Here is a 19273-nt window from a genome sequence, read left to right as displayed (position 1 = left end):
CACCACCATATTCCTGAAGAGCCATGGCCCTTGATCCACCATGCGTTCCCAATCACCAAGGCACTCTGCCTGCACTACGAAGACGTTTGGTCCGACAGGTCTGAACCTCACGGGCTTCGCCATGTTCCAAGCAGCACACATATCCTTGTAGAACGCGGTCGGGCTAAAGGTTTTTGCCGTATGAACCCTAGCAAGGGCCAGCCAGCGTACGCCTTCGTTAACCGCCGGATCGTCCTCTTCAATCACCAAATCATCAAAGTCTACATCTTCCAGGTGGAGTTGTTCCATGAAATCACCAAGATCTGAAGCCTTGGCGCCGCCGCCGTCGCCACTACTGGTTCCGGACAGAGCATCGGCCGCTGGATCCATCGTTCCTTGGAGAGGCGTCACACCCGACCCACCAGGGTGAGGGGCGTAGGACGAGATCATGCGAACCCTACGAGGGAGGTTCGTCGATCGGTAGGAGGACTCTCAGGCGATGGGATCGCCAGAGAGGAGACAAACCCTAGCCTTGGCGTAGGGGAAAGAAAACTCGAACTATGCTTTGGTCACTTGAACTCATGCATGATGTAACTGGGTGGTACTTACATTCACTGTCGTTTTCTAATGGTAACATATCGGCTATACAATACAATGATAGTACCGTGTGCTCGCCGGATATGCTGTAGTACATATATATTCCCCCTCGATCTGACCAGAAGAGGCATCTCTGATTTGAACGGCCGGACATGCCGGAGCACATCGCGCTTGTGCTCATGTGCTCCAGATCTGTGCTCGTAATTGCTTGTTTTCTTCGTGTGCTTTGTGTACGTACGCATGTGCTCCAGATCTCCCCCGTTGTGCTGGGACACGACTCATGATAATTTTCTTGTATGGTTTACCGAAGCACGCTCGTGCTCCACGCAGCATGCTTGTGACACACTCAGGCTAACATGGCCTCCCTTAAGAGCATCTCCAACAGGTGCTGCAAAAGACGCGCCCGCGCGGTAAAATTTAGGTTTAGCGCGCGCCGGCTGGTTCCGCGCGTGGAAAGCGTTTGCGCGCACGCGGGAGAAAGCGGCACGCGGCGTGATAGATTTAACGCGCCGTTTCGCGCGCGCCTATAAAATGCCGCGCTCGCCACGCGCACAGACACAGCCACGCGCCCTCCCCTCGCAACCTCGCCGCTTCGCCGCTTTCTGCGCCACCACCGCGCCACCATGCCGCCGCGCCGCCGGGGTTCGTCGGGCTACCGCGGCGTCCGCGAGCGCCCCAACGGCTGGTACTCCGCCGAGATCCGGTCCGGCGACGTCCGGCTCGGCCTCGGGTCGTTCCGGAGCGCGTACGAGGCGGCCCGCGTGTACGACGCGACGGCGTGGCGGTTGGATAGGCTCCGGACGCAGATGAACTTCCGGGACGTCTTCACGCGCGAGCAGGCGCAGCGCGTCGCCCCTCCGCCGCGTCTCATCACCGACGTGGACCGTGCCGACCACGCTGGGCGCTGCCGCCGCCTCCTCATCGCCGAGGAGGACGAGCGAGCCATGGCGGAGTGGCGCCCTCGCCACCCGGAGGACGTCGCCGACGAGCGTGCCTACTGGGCGGAGAGGACGGCAAGGCGCCGCGCGGAGCGGGCGGACCGGCGTCGGCGGAAGGCATTGGCGAATGCGCAATGCGACATCGTTTCAGCAGGTGGGAGGTCGATCTTCACGTCAGACGATGAACGTTGGGACGACATTCGGCTCGATACCTCGGACAACACCGACGAGGATGATGATGGTGGTAACGATTTGGAGTAGTTTCTATCTAGTATGCGGTAGTAGTTTCTATCTAGTTGCACCGTAGTTCTATCTATCTATGTTTTCGAACTATCTATCTAGTTGCACCGATGTAAAATACCTTTGTATCGTTTTTTTATCTATACAATTTATCTTTATTTTTTATCTATGCAATTTATCTTTATTTTTATGCTTTCGAAAATGTTATCGCGCGCTGCATTTTAGCGCGCTGCTGGAGCGGCGCACGCGCGCTGCATTTTAGCGCGGCTGCTGGAGCCAACGCTGCGCGTCATGCCAAATCAGGCGATGCGCGCGCGGCAAATCGCCTGTTGGAGATGCTCTAATATACACAGTATACAACGCCAATCCACAAAACACACACTATCGAGCTCAGACTCACGTTCTCGATAGTGTCCACCGCTCATCCGGCGACCAAAATGGAAGGCGGCGGTGTCCAGATCGTCTCCCGACGCATGGTCAAGCCGGAGTACCAGAAGAGCTCACGGGCGCCGGAGCCCGAGACCGTCCACCTGACGCCATGGGACCTGCAGCAGCTCCCCGTGGACTACGCCCAGAAGGGCGTCCTCCTGCCCAAGCCTCCGGCCGGTGGCGCGCACGCCGTCGAACACCTCGCCTCGTCCTTCGCGCGCGCCCTGGCCCGCTTCTACCCCCTCGCCGGCCGCTTCGCCGTCGCACCGGTGGCCAAGGACGGCGATGGGAAGTCACCGGGCCTGACGATCTCGCTCCGCTGCAGCGACGAAGGCGCCGAGTTCGTCCACGCCGCGGCGCCCGGGGTCACCGTCGCTGACCTCACCGGCACGGTCTGCATCCCGCGTGTGGTCTCTTCCTTCTTCCCCCTCAACGGAACGGTCAGCGCGGACGCCGTCGTGGACCCCAGCCTGCCCGTCCTGGCCGTGCAGGTAACCGAGCTCGCCGACGGCCTCTTCGTCGCCATGTCGCTCAACCACGGCGTCGCCGATGGGACCACGTTCTGGGATCTGTTCAACGCATGGTCGGAGATCAGCCGCAACGGCGGCGACGCCAACGGAGATATCTCCACGGTGCCCCCACCACCCAAGAGGTGGTTCATCGAGGGCTGCACCGTGCCGATCCCTCTCCCCTTTGCCAAGGCGGACGACATCCCCAGGCGGTTTGAGCACCCGCCGCCGGTGTATGAATGCTCGATCCATTTCTCCCCGGAGAGCGTGAAGAAGCTGAAGGGGAAAGCGAACGCTGAGATGGCCGCCGGCACGGCCACCATCTCCTCGTTGCAGGCCGTGGTCGCGCACCTGTGGCGGGCTACGTGTCGGGCCCGGGGGCTCGCGCCGGACCAGGAGACCACGTGCTTGCTCGCCGTCGGATGCCGGACGCGCCTGAAGAGCATGCCGCCGGTTTACGTGGGCAACGCGGTGTCGAGCGCCGCCGGCAAGGCCGCGGTCGGCGAGATTCTGGGAGACGACCGGCTGGGTTGTGCGGCGTGGCTTCTGAACCGGGCCGTGGCTGCGGTCGACGAGGCGTGCGTGAGGGAGAAGCTCGCGGCGTGGCATGCAAACCCCAGCTTCAGGTGCTTGGCCGAGCGTTTTCCTCCTGAGACGGTGGTGGTCACCGGCTCGACGCGGTTCGACGTGTACTGCAACGACTTCGGGTGGGGCAGGCCGGTGGCCGTCCGGAGCGGCGCCGGGAACAAGCTGGACGGGTATGTCACGGTTTACGAGGGCGGAGCTGACGGCGGAGGGAGAGGGGGCATGGAGCTGCAGGTGTGCCTCGCCCCGGACGTGCTCGCCAGGCTCGTCGCCGACGAAGAGCTGATGAAGCCGTCGGTCTAGGACTATGACTTGGAGATTTGCATGTATCCAGTTGGTCAGTCGGTCAATTGTGTCTGCAAAGTTTCGATCGGTTTGTTGTACTTCTGTTGTTCCATTTCCACATTTGCTAGTACAGACAGTATTGTTATTTCCACATCCAATCTGGGCTGGAGCTCATACCATGTACTCCAAGGCAGCATGGCCTAACCTATTAATTCAGTTCTCTCCTAAACTTGTGCGCCTGCACTTTCTGCATATAGGCCGGCCATCACACTTTTTATCTCTAGCACACTGCCCAAAATGCTCCATCCTCCAAGAGAAGTGGATTCTTTCTAGAAAAGTCTCAGAATATGCTAATGATAAGCAAGAAGATTACGAAGCAGAACATGAAGGAAAAAAAACTCTCTCTGGCCCTTTTTATTCTGCATATGCATTTGACTTTGAACAAATCTTGTATGTGGAGTAAAAAACACAAGAGGAAGTAATATTCTACTGCATAAGAGTTATATAGGAATCAAAATAGTCTTTTATTTTCTTTAAAAAATTGATTTTATTGAATTATTAAAACCCTTTCAATTCGAATAAGAGTTGAGGAAGAATTGCAATGAGAGAGAGAGAGAGCATATCTCGCCTGGATGGGGCGCAGGCGGGCTGCTTGTGAGGGTCGGGCCTGGTCGCTCCCTTTCTCGCTGGTGGTCATTTCGATCAGATTGGAGAACGTCTTCGTCGGGTTTGGTACGGGAGGATTTCTTCTTCAAATATGACTATGGTAGCACCAGCCGATGGTTCGTACTAGCAAGATTGCAGGATGTAGCCGGAAGACTGAACCGTGGGTTTTGGCGGCTTTCACTTCAGTCAATTTGCCTTCAATAGTGCCATGCACTCTATGGACTATGGCTTGACGCACATGGGTTGATGGTGTAGCGGTGTGGTGGGATTTTTAGCCTAAAACACATGTAATTGCTAGGATTAAGAAAAAATGGTGAAATAACACATGATTGATTTCAATCGCAACCGCAGCCCTCCACATCTCTGCTGCAACCGTCCCACTCATTTCTCGGGCCTCCTTCTATTGGAGTGACGGCTAGATGCCGAGGGTTCGTGGTGGGAACGAGCGGTGCACCTCCTAGATCCACCAGACAACAACAGAGGGTGCCCCGTGACGGCGGATGAGCCACGCGTGCAGGGCTCCGGCGCAATCACCCAAAAAGGGATGCGCAGTGGCGAGATGTAGTGAGGACGTGTGATGGGGAATGGAGACGATAGACGATGAGAGAGCGCCGGCCAGTGGATGGAGGAAGTAGGCTGCGTTGCGGTTCGTTCAGCCGGCACCTCCCCTCAGCGAAGGCGTGTGTGCTGCCGATGTGGCGGGTGAATGTGCGCCAAGATTCGTGTTTTCGATCCATTGGCCATAGGTTAGTTCGTTGGGAATGTCAACAAAAAAAAAACTGACGTTCTGCAGATAACATTTCCGTTTCTTTTTCTTTTCTTTTGAGTCTGTGGGTTTAAAAATCTATCTATTTCCAATTTTGTTCTACTTTTAGTGTTGGTTTCATTGCACAAAAGTAGTAGTAACATGTCAGTTGTTCAGCAATTTCCAACTCTCAGCTATGGCGTCGGCCGGCGGCAACCCGCTGGTCCTCCCGGCCGTCCTCCACCTCCGCCGGTCAGACGCCGACTTCACCGCCGCGCTGCGCGAGCGGTTCCGCGTCCTCGACTTCTTCTCCTCCGGCGAGCCCCTCCCGGCCTTCCTCGCCGCGGCCGCGGCCGCGCCGGAGCCCCCGCGCGCCGCGGTCGTCGTGGGCGGCGGCTCCGTGCGCGTGGACGCCTCGTTCCTGGACGCCGTCCCCTCCCTCCGCTGCGTCCTCACCACGGGCGCCGGGATCGACCACATCGACCTCGCCGAGTGCGCGCGCCGCGGCGTCGCCGTCGCCAACTCCGGGGAGGTCTTCTCCACCGACGTCGCGGACTACGCCGTCGGCTTGCTGCTCGACGTGCTCCGGCGCGTTTCGGCGGCGGAGCGGTACGTCCGGCGCGGGTCCTGGCCGGCGCAGGGCGACTATCCCCTCGGATCCAAGGTCCGGTTCTTGACTTCTTGGCCTGTTGAGCTTAGGCATACCTTGACACTATTTTGTTTCTGATTCTTCCAATGTTCTTCGGCAAAACTATCTTAGTAGAAATTAACCTGTCTGAGAGGAATTCAGAGACATTTTTTTGTGAATAATTTGGATTGAATTCAGAGACCATATAGTGTCAATATAGTCCTTGTTAATAAGATTCTCAGATGTGGCAAATTAACCTCCTTTGCCAGTTTCTGAAGGAGAAGGATGAATAAAGCTTTAACTTTGTGAGCAAATTAAAACAAGCATTATTTTGTGGCTGAGCAGACCGTCCACAAACTGAACTAGGGGTTGACAATGGGCATTTGCTGTTACTCCTCTCAGATCCAGTTCCATTTTGTCACTTTCTTGAAGGTTAACATGAACATCACAAACCCAACAGTTAGCTATCCTGTTGACATCCTAATATTTCCATTACGAAAATCAACCCAAATCCATTGCATAGGTCTGTAACACATCATCATCAGTCCAAACCGCTGCAGACTCTGCAGTCTGAACTGAATATTTCAGAAGGCGTCGGCAGCAGCACCCTTGCTGCTTAACCGCTTCTATGACTCTACACATTAGGAAACTCAGGTTGGAAATCGAGGGCGATTACAGTGTAATGCGAGAGAGAAAGAGGGAATGTCTCTCCAGTCTTAATTAGCAATATAATGCTACAAGCGTCATATGAGTATATATCGATTAGACATTCGAGTATGAATTACACAAACTCCTTATCATATATCCAGGCGCTGAATTAGCCAGCACATTCATCCTGTTATGAATTGAAGGTTGCATTCTTCTGTATGTTCTCTGCTCGGTTGATCTCATTTCCTTTTTTTTCTTGTAGCCTAAGACCTATTAGTGTGCCACACTGCTACTGCTACTGCTTCCGCCAGCTCCATATTGACTTATGTTTTAGTCATTGCATCCACAGTTCGTGCACTTCTTTGTACTCTCCTCATTCAGTAATTGGCACCATGTATGTCTATGGCTCGAAGGCATGTTTTTCCCTTTTCTTATTCCTTTTGGCACTAATAAAAACTAAAACAGTATTTTGTGTGTGTGTTATTTTGATGGTCTCAGCTTGGTGGCAAGCGTGTTGGCATCATCGGCTTGGGGAACATCGGCTCACGGATTGCAAGGAGGCTTGAAGCTTTTGGCTGCATCATCCACTACAACTCGAGAAGACCAAAGGATTCAATATCTTACAAGTACTTCGGAAATGTTCACGATCTTGCTGCTGAATCCGATGTGCTCATTGTCGCATGTGCACTAAACAAGGCGACGCGGCACATCGTGAACAAGAATGTGCTGGAGGCCCTAGGAAAGGGCGGTGTGGTCATCAACATCGGCCGAGGAGCAAACATCGACGAGGCGGAACTGGTCATTGCACTCAGGGAGGGGAAGATAGCAGGCGCGGGCCTTGACGTCTTTGAGCACGAGCCCAAGGTGCCGGCAGAGCTGTTCTCCATGGACAATGTGGTTCTGTCGCCCCATGTGGCGGTGTGGACGGAGGAGTCCAGGTCGGACCTGCGCGCTCACACCATTGGCAACCTTGAAGCCTTCTTCTCCGGTCAGCCGTTGCTCACTCAAGTGGATGCTGATTCTCTAGTGCAGTGAACGCAAGTCAGGTCACTCATATCAGATATATTGGAAGTGATGAACTGATGATGCTGATGCTGATTCTCTAGTACAGATTGCCGCAAGTCCCTACCTAAACAAAACATGCAAATCAGGGAGAAGACGTTCCATGGAAAAGTACAAATGATGCAGCTCCAGGAAACTAAGCAATGACCAGTATCCTTACTTTTTAGTCTTTGAATTTGCTAATACTCCCTCTGTTCACCAACATAGGACGTTTTAGACTGACCACGCAAGTCTCTAAAACGTCTTATATTTATAAACAGAGGAAGTAGTGTATATAAAGGCGAATAGCATTCCTCCCACAAAGATGCTGCTACTTGTGTGTCTCATTTTTCTCTCTAGATCTCTTTTCTTGAAAAGTAAAAATTATATATTGGGTTGCTTGTGTCGATTGCAGTGTCCTGCCCATTTCCTAAATAAATTTCACTTTGCCATATCCTGTGTTTTATAACCAAAATCATATGTTGCATTTGCCTCATATTGTATTTTATAACCTTCATTTGTTTTTATTAGTTTCTGAGTTGCGACTAAAATATGCCTAACATAAATATATGGTAAATCCATAAAACATTATATTATAAATTATTTTAGAAAAATGTTAGAATCCTTGTTTTTAACAAAAGTATAACACATTGTGGCGTTCAAGGCAGCATTGTGGCGTGCCCTTATGGGATTTCCATGTTCTTGTTAAGTGTAAACTGGTATAAAACTCAACTGACAAAAGAGAGCTGTGACTCTCCAAGGGCGAGGATTTCTCGCTCAGAAATATGTACAGGCCAATTGGGATGAATGGTGGACTTATGATCAGGCACAGGATGAAGGTTAGGTGGTTGCTGCCCAAGCAGCAGATTCTGAACCCTGCCTGGTTCTGCTCCTTCCCGGCTAAACTGTGCCATTTCAGAAATAATTACACGTGCTGGACCTTGGATCAAAAGAAGTGTTGTAACCATGTGTCGCTATATGGATGACGGGATTTCACGATGTTAGTCAGCGTGTGGTATGTTCTTGCTGTTTATAAGCCATTCAACCTTAGCATTTGAATAAATTTATGGTTCTGTGCAAGATATAGAAGCCAGAAGAATGGTATTTTATTGTCGAGGATGTTGTATTTAACAAGGCGCCTTGAATTTTTTATTGCTACTGGAATGAAACACAACCTCTCCACGAAATTAAGCTGCTTGATGGGCCTTGATGATGAGAGGAGGAGGAAAGCCGCCCCCTTTTGCGGTAGAGTGGGCAGCATCGCTTTCCCTGCTGTAGCTAGGACACCATTCGGAACAAGAAACAACACAAGAAAAATAAAAAGCAGGATCAACGGATTCTTGCCATCCGAGAGCTAACTGAGCTGTAGGGCTTCGAGGTAAGGGGTGGACCAAGAGGGTGGCGTGGGATCGAAAGGGCTTGGTTGGAAGGTAAGGATTGGATTATTGGTGGTTGGTTAGGGGTCTTTTCCGCATGACAGGCTTCCTGCATACCCTTGTTCTACACTCAAACAAATTTCTGTATCTTTGAGCTCTTTTTCAGTAATTGGCTGCCTTTGCCATAAGGTTCATGCTTGAAGACAAGCAATTGACACCTCAAATGTTGACATTTCAGAGAGCATGGATGCCCAGGGTTGTCTGTCTATATAGACTCTAAGAAAACGAAAAAGGACCGAAATTCAATTCGACTCTTGGAAGCATATGTTCCTGCCCATCAAAAATGTTTGTGCAAATGTCAAAAGAAATCAGAATTTTTAAACTCAGTTAGCATTTATTTTAAATTTACTGTTTATCAGGGAGCGCATGCACCGATGGCTCAAAGCGGTGGTCCGGCAAGTAAGAAGTATCACACACCTTTTTTTAGGAAGTACTCCCTTCGTCTGAAAATATTTGTCATTAAAATGGATTAAAAAGGATGTATCTAGAACTAAAATACATCTAGATACATTCCTTTTTATTCATTTTGATGACAAGTATTTCCGGAGAGAGGGAGTATCACACACAGTTGCTTAAAGAATATATAAACAAAGCTTTGCCTTTGTGGAGTGTAGTTAAAGTTTTTAACTCTCTTCTTTTTTTGTGAGAGAAATGGAAGTTCTGAAGTCTAGTAGGTGTTGAAAAAGAAAGATAATCAGAAAAGGAGAGTGAGGTGGCCACCGTGGCTTGGTTACCAGTGGTTGCAACTCTCGAGCTCGCAACCATGGCGGCAGCTAGCGGCAAGCCTGCCGTCCTGCTGCTCCGCCCCGTGGACGCGCCCTTCGCCGCCGCGCTGCGCGACCGCTTCCGCGTCCTCGACCTGTACGCGCCGGGGCAGGCCCTCCCGGCCCTGGCCTTCGTCGCCGCGGCCGCCGCCGTGCCGGAGCCCCCGCGCGCCACGGTCATCTGGGGCGGCGTGCGCGTGGACGCCTCGTTCCTCGACGCCGCCCCCTCCCTCCGCTGCGTCGTCAGCACGGCCGCGGGGCTCGACCACATCGACCTGGCCGAGTGCGCGCGCCGCGGCGTCGCCGTCGCCAACTCCGGGGAGGTCTACTCCGCCGACGTCGCCGACCACGCCGTCGGCCTGCTGCTCGACGTGCTCCGCCGCGTGTCGGCGTCCGAGCGGTACGTCCGGCGCGGGTCCTGGGCGGCGCAGGGGGACTATCCTCTCGGATCTAAGGTCCGGCTGTTTGCTTGCTTCCTGAATTTCTCCGCTGTTAATAATTCCCAACAGCGGCCAATCCAAATCCATTTCGTCGTGCAATCGCATAGCAGATCTGTACTTCATATTATCATCATCAGTACGCAAACCAACATGCCAAATGATGACAGTTGACTTGTTAGCTTTCCTCCTCAGTACATTATTTATCATCCAAACATTGCTGGCAGGTACACTAGAGAACAGACATTATTTATCATCTAAAGATTGGCCTTTTAAATGATTATCTCTTGTTAAGATTCTGTTATGGATCAGACAACCACAAGAATACATGTACTTTACGAGGCACACAAATTTTGCGAGAATATTCCACCAAAATTAACAATGTTATAAAAGGACCGGGCAAGGAAGATATCAGCAGGTTCATATAACCAAATCGGCTTATCTGACATATCGGGCAGGGTAATGTTCTCTACTCCACATGCTCACTAGTCTCTCATCAACACATCTACAATACAATTTCAAATTCACAGCATCCCATGCCTGGGCCAAAGAATTGTTCAGCTTTTCTTATTATTACTATTCTGTATCATCTGTACCAATTGATGTGCGGCACTGCTACTGCTTCTCCATAATTCCATACGACTTACTGATTGCGTCCTGAATTTGCGCACATCTTCATACTCTCGTCAGTCATTCAGTAATTGACACCGTGTTTGGCTATGGCGCAAAGGCATCTTTTTCTTATTCATTTTGGCACTAATAAAAATTTAAATAACATTTTTTGTGTTAACTTGATGGTCTCAGCTTGGTGGCAAACGTGTTGGCATCATCGGCTTGGGGAACATCGGCTCACGGATTGCAAAGAGGCTTGAAGCTTTCGGCTGCATCATCCACTACAACTCGAGAAAACCTAAGGATTTGGTCTCTTACAAATACTTCCCAAATGTCCATGATCTTGCTGCTGATTCAGACGTGCTCGTTGTCGCATGTGCACTGAACAAGGCGACGCGTCACATCGTGAACAAGGATGTGCTGGAGGCCCTAGGAAAGGGCGGTGTGGTCGTCAACATCGGCCGAGGAGCAAACATCGACGAGGCCGAACTGGTCATTGCACTCAGGGAGGGAAAGATTGCAGGCGCGGGCCTTGACGTCTTTGAGCACGAGCCCAAGGTGCCCACGGAGCTGTTCTCCATGGACAATGTGGTTCTGTCACGCCACGTGGCGGTGTTGACGGAGGAGTCCAGGTCGGACCTGTGTCTGCACACCATTGGCAACCTTGAAGCCTTCTTCTCCGGTCAGCCATTGCTCACTCCGGTGCATGCTGATTCTCTAGTGCAGTGAACGCGAGTTAGCAAATCTGCACCACAACTTTTGTTGGGTGCGGAGTATGTGCAGATGTGTGACACGGTGCCTGCTGCTCCATTTACACGGACACGCATTGCAGAAGCTGATACCAGTGAGGTCTCTGCTCACCATGAAAAAAGAGAAGTTCACAACATAGATGAACATGCAAGGCAAACCACTGCAGAAATCAGAAATAGTGCCAACAAAAGTAATGGAGTTGCTTCTTCTAGTACTACTCTCTGTTTGGCCTTCTGTTGCCGTTGTACACTTTTTTTCACATGAACATTCAGAACACAAGAAGCAAATTTGTGCAGCATTCCCAACACATGAACATTCTGTTGTTGTGAGCACATTATTTCTCGCAGACTGAAGTTCATTCAGGCCGATCGCAGACCAATTATATCCAGATAAATAAATGGTGCTCTTGTTTCAGAGCTGCACAGGGCTGAGCAGTGGCTTCCCTGCGAAGAAGGCGTCGAGGTTGGCGGCACGGCGACGAGCTTGATCGTGCTGCGGATGGACTCCGGCGTGGCCACGGCCCTGTGGCCCGACAGCACCATGTTGTCCATGGAGAAGAGCTCAGGCGGCACGGACCACGCCGCATGTGCTTGGCTTCCATCCCCAACCGTAAGCCTCCCGTTTCTCTACCTCTCCCGCAGACTGCTCGCCGGAGGTGAGTGGTCGCGCCGGCCATGCCTGCGCCCATGACTATCGACCTCAACGCCACACCTGTGGCCGGCGGGTTGTCCACCGGGGGCCAAAGGAAAAATAGATGAACATGCAAGGCAAACCGCTGCAGAAATCAGAAGCAGTGCCACCAAAAGCAGTGGGGTTTCCTTCTAGTACTACTCTCTGCCTGGCCTTCTGTTGCCATTGTACACTTTTTTCAGATAAACATTCAGAACACAAGAAGCAAATTTGGGCAGCATTCCGCTTGCTGGTTGCAGATTACAGTTCATTCAGGCCGATTAATCACAAGAGCACAACAGTGGATGATCGCAGACCAATTTTATCCAATCAATCAATGGTGCTCTTGTTTCAGAGCTGTGCGGGGCTGAGCAATGGCTCCCTGCAAAGAAGGCATCGAGGTTTGCAGCGACAAGCTCGATCGTGTCGCGGATGGACTCCGGCGTGGCCACACCTTGGACGTTGACAGGCTCTCTCTCTAAAGTAATGATCTAAATGCTCTTGTATTTCTTTACGGACAAAGTACTGATTCTTCGTCAAATATGGCAAAGAAACGCCATCAGGTGTGTTTTCACAGAGGTCGCCATCACATGACAACGCCAACACACGCGTAGCGCCGCCGCCAACACTTCTAGTACAAACCACGTGCGGTAGAATACAATGCAAACTTAACAGTGGTAGATTTTTTTCATGACCAAGATAAATGGAGAACGAGTGATCATGCGCTGGCCTATGAGCATGATCATTCTTTATAATCGGTGAGCACGATGGCGCTCACCGTGTTCTCGACTGGCGAAATTGCAGGTTTGTATGGTGCTTGATTCTTTCGGGCCTCACCGTGGACTGTGATATTCTCTCAAATTTGATTGCTTGACAAATGTGGAGTATAGTATATCTTATTATTTCCATTTGGTGCCGTTACTCAATGGTTTTCTTGTTGAGGTCTATCCCGTAGGGGTAGTCAATTTGGATGAATGTTTGATTTCTAGGTTTCATCATAAACGTAACTGGTTACTTTCAATCATGTAAATCAATAGCTCATATATAACACAACGATCTCAACAACAAACAGAGTATATGTAGCACAGAGGAAAGACACGCGCCTACTCTTCTAGTTTTACAAACCTCATACAGCAGAATACAGTGCAAACTTGGGTGTAGCAGCAACAGTAGTAGATTATTTCATGACGAAGATAAATGGAGAATGAATGATCATGCACTGGCCTAGGCAGTGATAGGGATGCTATGGAGGACGACAGTCTCCACAGTGAGGCCGGGGCCGAAGCCGAAGAGAACGCCCCAATCCATTCCCTCGCCGGTTGTGGTGTGGCCATCCTCGGCGGAGCGTTTGCGCATTTCGTCCATGATGAAGAGCACGCAAGCACTTGACATGTTGCCATATTCGGAGAGGACATGCCTGGTGGCGCGCATCCGTTCCTTGTTCAGGTTTACCTTGGCCTCCACCATGTCAAGGATTGCCGGCCCGCCCGGGTGCGCCATCCAAAATACGGAGTTCCAGTCATCGATGCCCAATGGCTTGAAGGCGTCCTCCAGGGCGCGCTCGATGTTCTTGGAGATGAGCCCGGGCACATCCTTGAGGAGGTGGAAGGTGAGGCCGACCTCCCGGAGGTGGCCGTCGATGGCGCCCTCTGAGTCCGGCAGAATGGTCTGGCTCGCGGACACCAGCTGGAACAGGGGGCGCTCGATGGACTCGTCCGGGTCTGCGCCGATGATTACCGCGGCCGCACCGTCGCCGAAGAGAGCCTGACCTACTAGCGAGTCGAGGTGGGACTCATGCGGTCCGCGGAAGGTCACCGCGGTGATCTCCGAGCAGACCACGAGCACGCGCGCGCCGCGGTTGTTCTCAGCGAGGTCCTTGGCCAGGCGAAGCACGGTGCCGCCGGCGAAGCAGCCCTGCTGGTACATCATGAGGCGCTTCACGGAGGGGCGCAGGCCGAGCATCTTGGTGAGCTGGTAGTCGGCCCCCGGCATGTCGACACCGGAGGTAGTGCAAAAGACAAGGTGGGTGATCTTAGAGCGCGGCTGGCCCCACTCCTTGATGGCCTTCTGCGCCGCCGCCTTCCCGAGCTTGGGGACCTCGACGACGACGATGTCCTGGCGCGCGTCCAGGGATGGCGCCATGTAGGCGCACATGTTGGGGTTGTCCCGCAGGATCTCCTCCGTGAGGTGCATGTACCTCTTCCTGATCTGGGACTTGTCACCTGAAAATGAAATGAAGCAATTGTTTTGTTTGTTTGTTAGGTCGCGTGTTCGTCCGAGAGAAGGCATAAAAGAGACGGCAAAGAATGATGGAATGGAATTGGTTGGACTTACACATCCGCTTGAACTTCTCCTTGAGGTCGGCCATGTGATCGCTCTTGGTGATCTTGAAGTAGTAGTCCGGGTAGTCGGCCTGGTACACGCAGTTCGCCGGCGTCGCCGTGCCGATCGCCAGCACCGTTGCCGGCCCCTCCGCCCGCTGCGCCTTCCTCACCTCCTCCACCGTCATCGTCGCCGCCGCCATCGATCTCTACCTGTACGTACAAGTACGTAGCAGCAGCCGAGTAGCTAGCTCAGCAGTGGCCGGCTGGAGGCGGAGATGAGTGTGAGAGATCGATGCTGGCCGTACTGGTTTGGTGTGGTGATACGAGTGTGGGGAAAGGGATATATACTCGGCGGGAAGGGTTGGTAGGGGAAATGGGGAGACGTGATTTGGTCAGGTGGACGGGAAGACGGAGGGCCACGAATGCCGGGGGGAGGAGAGATGGGTGCTGCGTGCGACACGTCTACCGTCAGGCCAAGTGGGAGTTAGTAGTTGGGTCGCTTGGCTTTCCGCCTCCCCAAATTGCACGCACTCGTGTGCTTTGATCTGTCCAGACAGTTGCACCGGCTCGTGCTTGACAGGACTCGACAATTGTTTCTCTTGAAGGCCCGACAGGATTTCAAGGTTCTGTGGGTGAGGCGACCAGGAAACGAAGTCTTTTTCCTAGATAAACATGATGTTAGTCATGAGTTATGTATGCTCCCTCCATTTGATCAAGTTTGTGGAGAAAAACATTTGCATGCATGTAGAATGTCAAGCATATATTATTAGATTCATCATAAGATGTAGTCTTGAATTTTATATTTTTGGTATTGTAGATATAAATAATTTCCTGAATAAAATTGGTTAACATTTGCAAGGTTTGATTTTCTAAATCTTCATGCACTACATTATGAAACGAAGGGAGTATAAGGTGTGGTTCTACGATCCTCCCGTGCCCTCCAATCTACAGAGACCCTGTTCAGTCATGATTCTCTGCGAAGTTAAACCTTCGGTCTGTAATCGACTACTACCCCTTGGTTTCACGTTTTGTAGCATCAAGAAATCTTTCTAATCTGACTCATAAGATGTGATCAGATTTTCCCTAAAATTGTAATCAAATCCATGCAGCCAATCTCCGTTGCCGAGATCATCTCCGAGCCGCTATCCCTGAGGAGGAAATCTGTCCAGATTCAGTTTTGCGAGCAGCCCAGCGATCGACTCGGTATGCCAAATCTAAAACCCTTTTGTCATAATTTATCCCTAGACGTCTACTTTCTAGTCTAGTATATGGATCTCAATTCCGTTTTATGAGCTAGGCACACCAATCACATCTTTAGAGGTTGTTCTGACCCTTCTCAGTTTTTGCCAATTTTCCACGTTAAGGTTTGCATGAAATTCCACCATCATAATCTATCCACCTGACCTCGATCTCCTAATCATGTGCATGCATGAAAATAGATGCCTTTGCCTCCAACCTCATTAGTGCATGCTATGTTTATTTGTAGCACATGTAGATGAGTTTCATCGTTCTTCTACATAATGCATGTATGTAGTCGATGATCACCCTGTAGAATTCATGCACGCTATTTACTATCCAATATACTTTCATGTGTAACTAATCCCCATGATCTATTCCATAGTATTCTACATAAGATCCTACACACATGCCCATATGTTTTGTTTGTTGATCTTACTTTGTTTTGTTTAGAGTTCTCGTTGTACGCTTGCTGACTTTTGCGTATATTGTGTGGCGTATGGACGAAGGAGGAGACGAGGGTACTAGTACTACGACGAAGAAGTAGGAGGTGCCCATCAAGCAGTCATGCCACCCCCATCCCTCGTCCTATATTTTTTTTCCAGATACATGTGTTTACAAACATGCATGTAAACTTGCTTTGAGTCAAAATATTATACTGATTAGTACACCTTTTCATCGAATACAATGCCATGCTCTTATACCCTGTTCGTTTTCACCATAAACTTGAGTAGTTATTAACTCTTAGCAATGCTTAGACTCGATCATCACCTAATAAATTGATGGTATTGTGTTCCATCTTACTGAGATTATTATTCACAATTGGTTAGTTGAAAAGTCCAAAACTTGTTGTTGTGGATTAAACTTGCACGACAAGTGTTAATCAAAATTACTATGAGTGAAACATTACATACATGTTGAATGGTAATCTCAACAACAAGATTTGACTTACACTTGTGACACAAGTTTAGTCCAAAAAACAAGTTTTTGACTTTCTCAACTAAGCAATGATGAATGATAATCTCAACAAGATGGAACACAGTGCCACCAATTTATTAGAGCATCTCCAGCCGTTCGGCCCCCCAGGGCGCCTAAAAAGAGCGGCTTGGGGGCGAACCGGCGCTAGATTGGCCCCTGGGGGCGACCTAGCTCGCAATCACGCCCCCAGGACGCGGCAATTTCGAATTTGGTCGTTCCTGCTCAAAAGACGCCACAAGCCCGGCGATCACAGGACACAGTTCGGCGATTGGATAAATAGTCCGGCTTACAAAAAAAATGAGCGCCACAAGTCTGGACGCGTGCGCAACGCATCACTAGGCGGGGTCGGCCTCCGGCGTCGGCGTAGTTAGCGTGCGCAGGCTAGGCGGTGTCGGAGCTGCTTCTATGCTGGGCGGCGTCAGCGCGGCTTCGGTGCTGCTGGGTGTCGTGGAGGCATCAACACTCGGGCTTGGTGGCGTGGGCGCGGGAGTTGGCGGTGCCGTCGTCGTCAGCTGGTTCAGGATGAGGCCGCGCTCCGCCATGTACCACGCCTTGAGCTGCTCGTCGTTGCTCTAGAGTATGTCCGCCCCACCCATCAGAAAAGCCAGATCAGTGTTCCTCTTCTTCGCGATGACGGTGGTCCGGAGCAGCTCGAGCTTGACGGCGCTGTTCGTCATCAACGCCGACCACCGTGCCTCGATCTTCTCTTCACGCAGGGCGGCCCGAGCCTGTGCGTCGGCGAGGCAGTGTTCGATGGACTCCTGCACTCGCACGGTTGCCGCGTCGGCGTGTTTCCCCTTCTTGGCCCCTTTGATGCCGTCTAGCCGCCCTTCTGACGCGCCAGCCGTTGGCGCGTCCGGCTTGTAGGTCTCCTTGGCCTTGTCGAGGGTGCGCCGGACTTCCGCCCACTTCTCGCACTTGTCGATCCCCTTGTAGACGTGGAGGTACTTGAAATCTTGGTCGCTGTTGCCCAGGCAATACAAGGCGAACATGCGCAGCAGCTGCGCCGAGGAACAAACACTTGGCGGGCGCATACGGCGAAGAGAAGCGGGATACCGGCGTGCCATACCTGATCCTCAACGTTGGCGCCATTCTCCGGGCGAGCCGCGATCTCCTCGACGATCCCATGCCATTTCTTGCACGCCGCTTGGATGAGCCCCCAATGGTTCGCCATTGCCTTCGACCCGCGCTGCATGTAGACGCCTATAAAGTAGGGGTCGACGAGCTTGCGCTCGTCGAACTCAGCCGTGATGCGCTCCCAGTACATCTCAATGCTCTGGTTCATGTCGGTGGTCGGGTCGAGGCAGGCGACTTTCCACGCTTCGGCGAGGCATTCCTGTTCCTTGGATGTCCACTTGATGTGCGGCCTGCCGGTCCTTGCCGCCCCTTCTTCTTCTTGCGCCTCCTCACCGGAACAGTCGCCGGCTCCTCCTCCTCCTCCTCGCCATACTCGAGCTCGACGTCCATGCCGCCACTGAGGTCCATTGTGTCATCCTGGGTAGCGAACCCGGGGACGCCGCGGCCGAGCTTGCCGCGATGATGTCGTCCATGTCGGTGTCGATCTCGTCAGTGTCGCCGAGGTGCTACATGGAAGCTTGTGAGAAGGGCAGGGCGCCACGGCGGAGAGGGGGCGTTGGGGAGGATGCGTAAGCCGACGGTGAGTAGTTGTACGGAGGGTACTGCACGCCGGCGAAGGCGGGCGAGGGCTTGCGTTGGGCCGGGTGTCCATGGGGGAAGGTGATGTTGGGGTTGAACCCACCGTGCGCGTCCCCGTCAGAGTAGCCTGGAGACGGCGAGCATCCCCATGGTTGCGGCGACGACGAGAACCCGGTCGGAGAGCCGACGCTTTGCTATCTCCAGGGGGCGTACTGGGCATGGCCGCCGGGTGGATTCATCATCCCCACGCGAGCCGCCTCGGCCTCGGCTTGATCCGTCGCGGCCGCAGCCGCACGCGCCACGTTGTCCCGAGCCTTCTTGGCGATGGCCCTGTTCCGCCGGTCGGCGGTGATAGCCTCCCGGCGCTGAACTTCCATCCTCCAGTCGGCGTTTGGCATGCCCGGTGGCTTGGACGGCGGCGCCTTCGGCTTCCTCTGCTTCGGCTTGGCGACGGTGGCGGTCGCAGTTGTCGCGGCGCGGGGGATCATGTACTTATTCAGCGGCATGGAGGCCGGCTGGGAGGCGAGCGGGAGGGAGGTTGGCGGGAGGAATGGAGAGAATGAGAGTGAAGGGGGGGGGGGAGCGGGAAGAAACAGCGGGAAGAGGCTCTCAACTCGCCGACAGAGTGGCCCCACGCCCCTTTTCGCTTGTGCCGGCGCCCCCAGGCGCCCCCAGCGCGCCGGGTTCGGCTCGGGTCCGCCGGCGCCAGTTTCGGCCCAAGCCGCCAAAAAAGGGTCTATTGGGGACGCAACTGGGCCGATTTTTTGGCGCCGGCGCGGCAAAAACGCCTGGGATGGGCCTGTTGAGGGCGTGGCTGGAGATGCTCTTAGGTGATGAATCTTGTTTAAGCATCAATAACTACTCAAGTTTATGGTGACAACGAACAGGGTATAAGAGCATGGTATCGTATCCAATGAATGGGTGTACTAATCAAGATTAATATTTTGACTCTAAGCAAGTTTCCATGCACGTTTGTAAAACACGTGTATTTGGACAAAAATATAGTATGAGGGATGGGGGTGGCATGACTGCTTGATGCGCGCCTCCTACTTCTTCTTTTTAGTACCCTCATCTCCTCCTTCGTCTATACGTCGCACAATATACACAAAAACCAACAAGCG

General features: G+C 52.4%; 5 protein-coding genes across 7 annotated transcripts; 4 read left to right on the top strand and 1 right to left on the bottom strand.

The window, feature by feature from the left end:
• Positions 1 to 1199: 1199 nt before the first annotated feature.
• LOC125547041 (uncharacterized) lies at positions 1200 to 1775 on the top strand. The gene has a single exon (XM_048711081.2). The coding sequence runs from the start codon at positions 1200 to 1202 to the stop codon at positions 1773 to 1775; it is 576 nt and encodes a 191-aa protein (XP_048567038.2).
• A 363-nt stretch (positions 1776 to 2138) lies between these two features.
• On the top strand, positions 2139 to 3779 carry LOC147983028 (putative acetyltransferase At3g50280). The gene has a single exon (XM_087542797.1). The coding sequence runs from the start codon at positions 2192 to 2194 to the stop codon at positions 3578 to 3580; it is 1389 nt and encodes a 462-aa protein (XP_087398923.1). The 5' UTR covers positions 2139 to 2191; the 3' UTR covers positions 3581 to 3779.
• Positions 3780 to 5124: 1345 nt separating this feature from the next.
• Positions 5125 to 7742, top strand: LOC147983027 (glyoxylate/hydroxypyruvate reductase HPR3-like). 2 transcript variants are annotated; one of them, XM_087542798.1, is made up of 3 exons: positions 5125 to 5637; positions 6599 to 6643; positions 6748 to 7742. In XM_087542798.1, the coding sequence occupies exons 1-3, from the start codon at positions 5170 to 5172 to the stop codon at positions 7282 to 7284; spliced, it is 1050 nt and encodes a 349-aa protein (XP_087398924.1). In that variant the 5' UTR covers positions 5125 to 5169; the 3' UTR covers positions 7285 to 7742. The 2 variants fall into 2 exon arrangements, with proteins under 2 accessions (XP_087398924.1, XP_087398925.1); XM_087542799.1 differs by lacking the exon at positions 6599 to 6643 and having other exon boundaries at positions 5127 to 5637.
• Positions 7743 to 9395: 1653 nt separating this feature from the next.
• LOC147983026 (glyoxylate/hydroxypyruvate reductase HPR3-like) lies at positions 9396 to 11637 on the top strand. 2 transcript variants are annotated; one of them, XM_087542796.1, is made up of 3 exons: positions 9396 to 9945; positions 10732 to 10848; positions 10930 to 11637. In XM_087542796.1, the coding sequence occupies exons 1-3, from the start codon at positions 9490 to 9492 to the stop codon at positions 11266 to 11268; spliced, it is 912 nt and encodes a 303-aa protein (XP_087398922.1). In that variant the 5' UTR covers positions 9396 to 9489; the 3' UTR covers positions 11269 to 11637. The 2 variants fall into 2 exon arrangements, with proteins under 2 accessions (XP_087398922.1, XP_087398921.1); XM_087542795.1 differs by having other exon boundaries at positions 9403 to 9945; positions 10732 to 11637.
• A 1347-nt stretch (positions 11638 to 12984) lies between these two features.
• Positions 12985 to 14606, bottom strand: LOC147983025 (chalcone synthase 2). Its single transcript, XM_087542794.1, has 2 exons — positions 14293 to 14606; positions 12985 to 14180 (listed from the first exon to the last, which is right to left on the bottom strand). Exons 1-2 carry the CDS (start codon positions 14480 to 14482, stop codon positions 13183 to 13185), a joined length of 1188 nt encoding a protein of 395 aa, XP_087398920.1. The 5' UTR covers positions 14483 to 14606; the 3' UTR covers positions 12985 to 13182.
• Between the last annotated feature and the right edge of the window lie 4667 nt (positions 14607 to 19273).

Source organism: Triticum urartu, chromosome 2A (genome assembly GCF_056163025.1).
Source record: "Triticum urartu cultivar PI428250 chromosome 2A, HENAU_Tu73, whole genome shotgun sequence".
Classification (NCBI taxonomy): Eukaryota; Viridiplantae; Streptophyta; class Magnoliopsida; order Poales; family Poaceae; genus Triticum; species Triticum urartu.
Note: the sequence above shows the minus strand (reverse complement) of the source record. Positions and strands in the feature narration are given on the sequence as shown.

Bases quoted from the DNA above. Each gene is read 5' to 3' on its own strand.
- LOC147983028 (XM_087542797.1), top strand. From the start codon at position 2,192: ATGGAAGGCGGCGGTGTCCAGATCGTCTCCCGACGCATGGTCAAGCCG.
- LOC147983026 (XM_087542795.1), top strand. From the start codon at position 9,490: ATGGCGGCAGCTAGCGGCAAGCCTGCCGTCCTGCTGCTCCGCCCCGTG. The intron at 9,946-10,731 runs GTCCGGCTGTTT...TGATGGTCTCAG, and splicing joins ACTATCCTCTCGGATCTAAG to CTTGGTGGCAAACGTGTTGG.
- LOC147983027 (XM_087542798.1), top strand. From the start codon at position 5,170: ATGGCGTCGGCCGGCGGCAACCCGCTGGTCCTCCCGGCCGTCCTCCAC. The intron at 5,638-6,598 runs GTCCGGTTCTTG...TTGCATCCACAG, and splicing joins ACTATCCCCTCGGATCCAAG to TTCGTGCACTTCTTTGTACT. The intron at 6,644-6,747 runs GTATGTCTATGG...TGATGGTCTCAG, and splicing joins CATTCAGTAATTGGCACCAT to CTTGGTGGCAAGCGTGTTGG.
- LOC125547041 (XM_048711081.2), top strand. From the start codon at position 1,200: ATGCCGCCGCGCCGCCGGGGTTCGTCGGGCTACCGCGGCGTCCGCGAG.
- LOC147983025 (XM_087542794.1), bottom strand. From the start codon at position 14,482: ATGGCGGCGGCGACGATGACGGTGGAGGAGGTGAGGAAGGCGCAGCGG. The intron at 14,181-14,292 runs GTAAGTCCAACC...TTTCATTTTCAG, and splicing joins GGAGAAGTTCAAGCGGATGT to GTGACAAGTCCCAGATCAGG.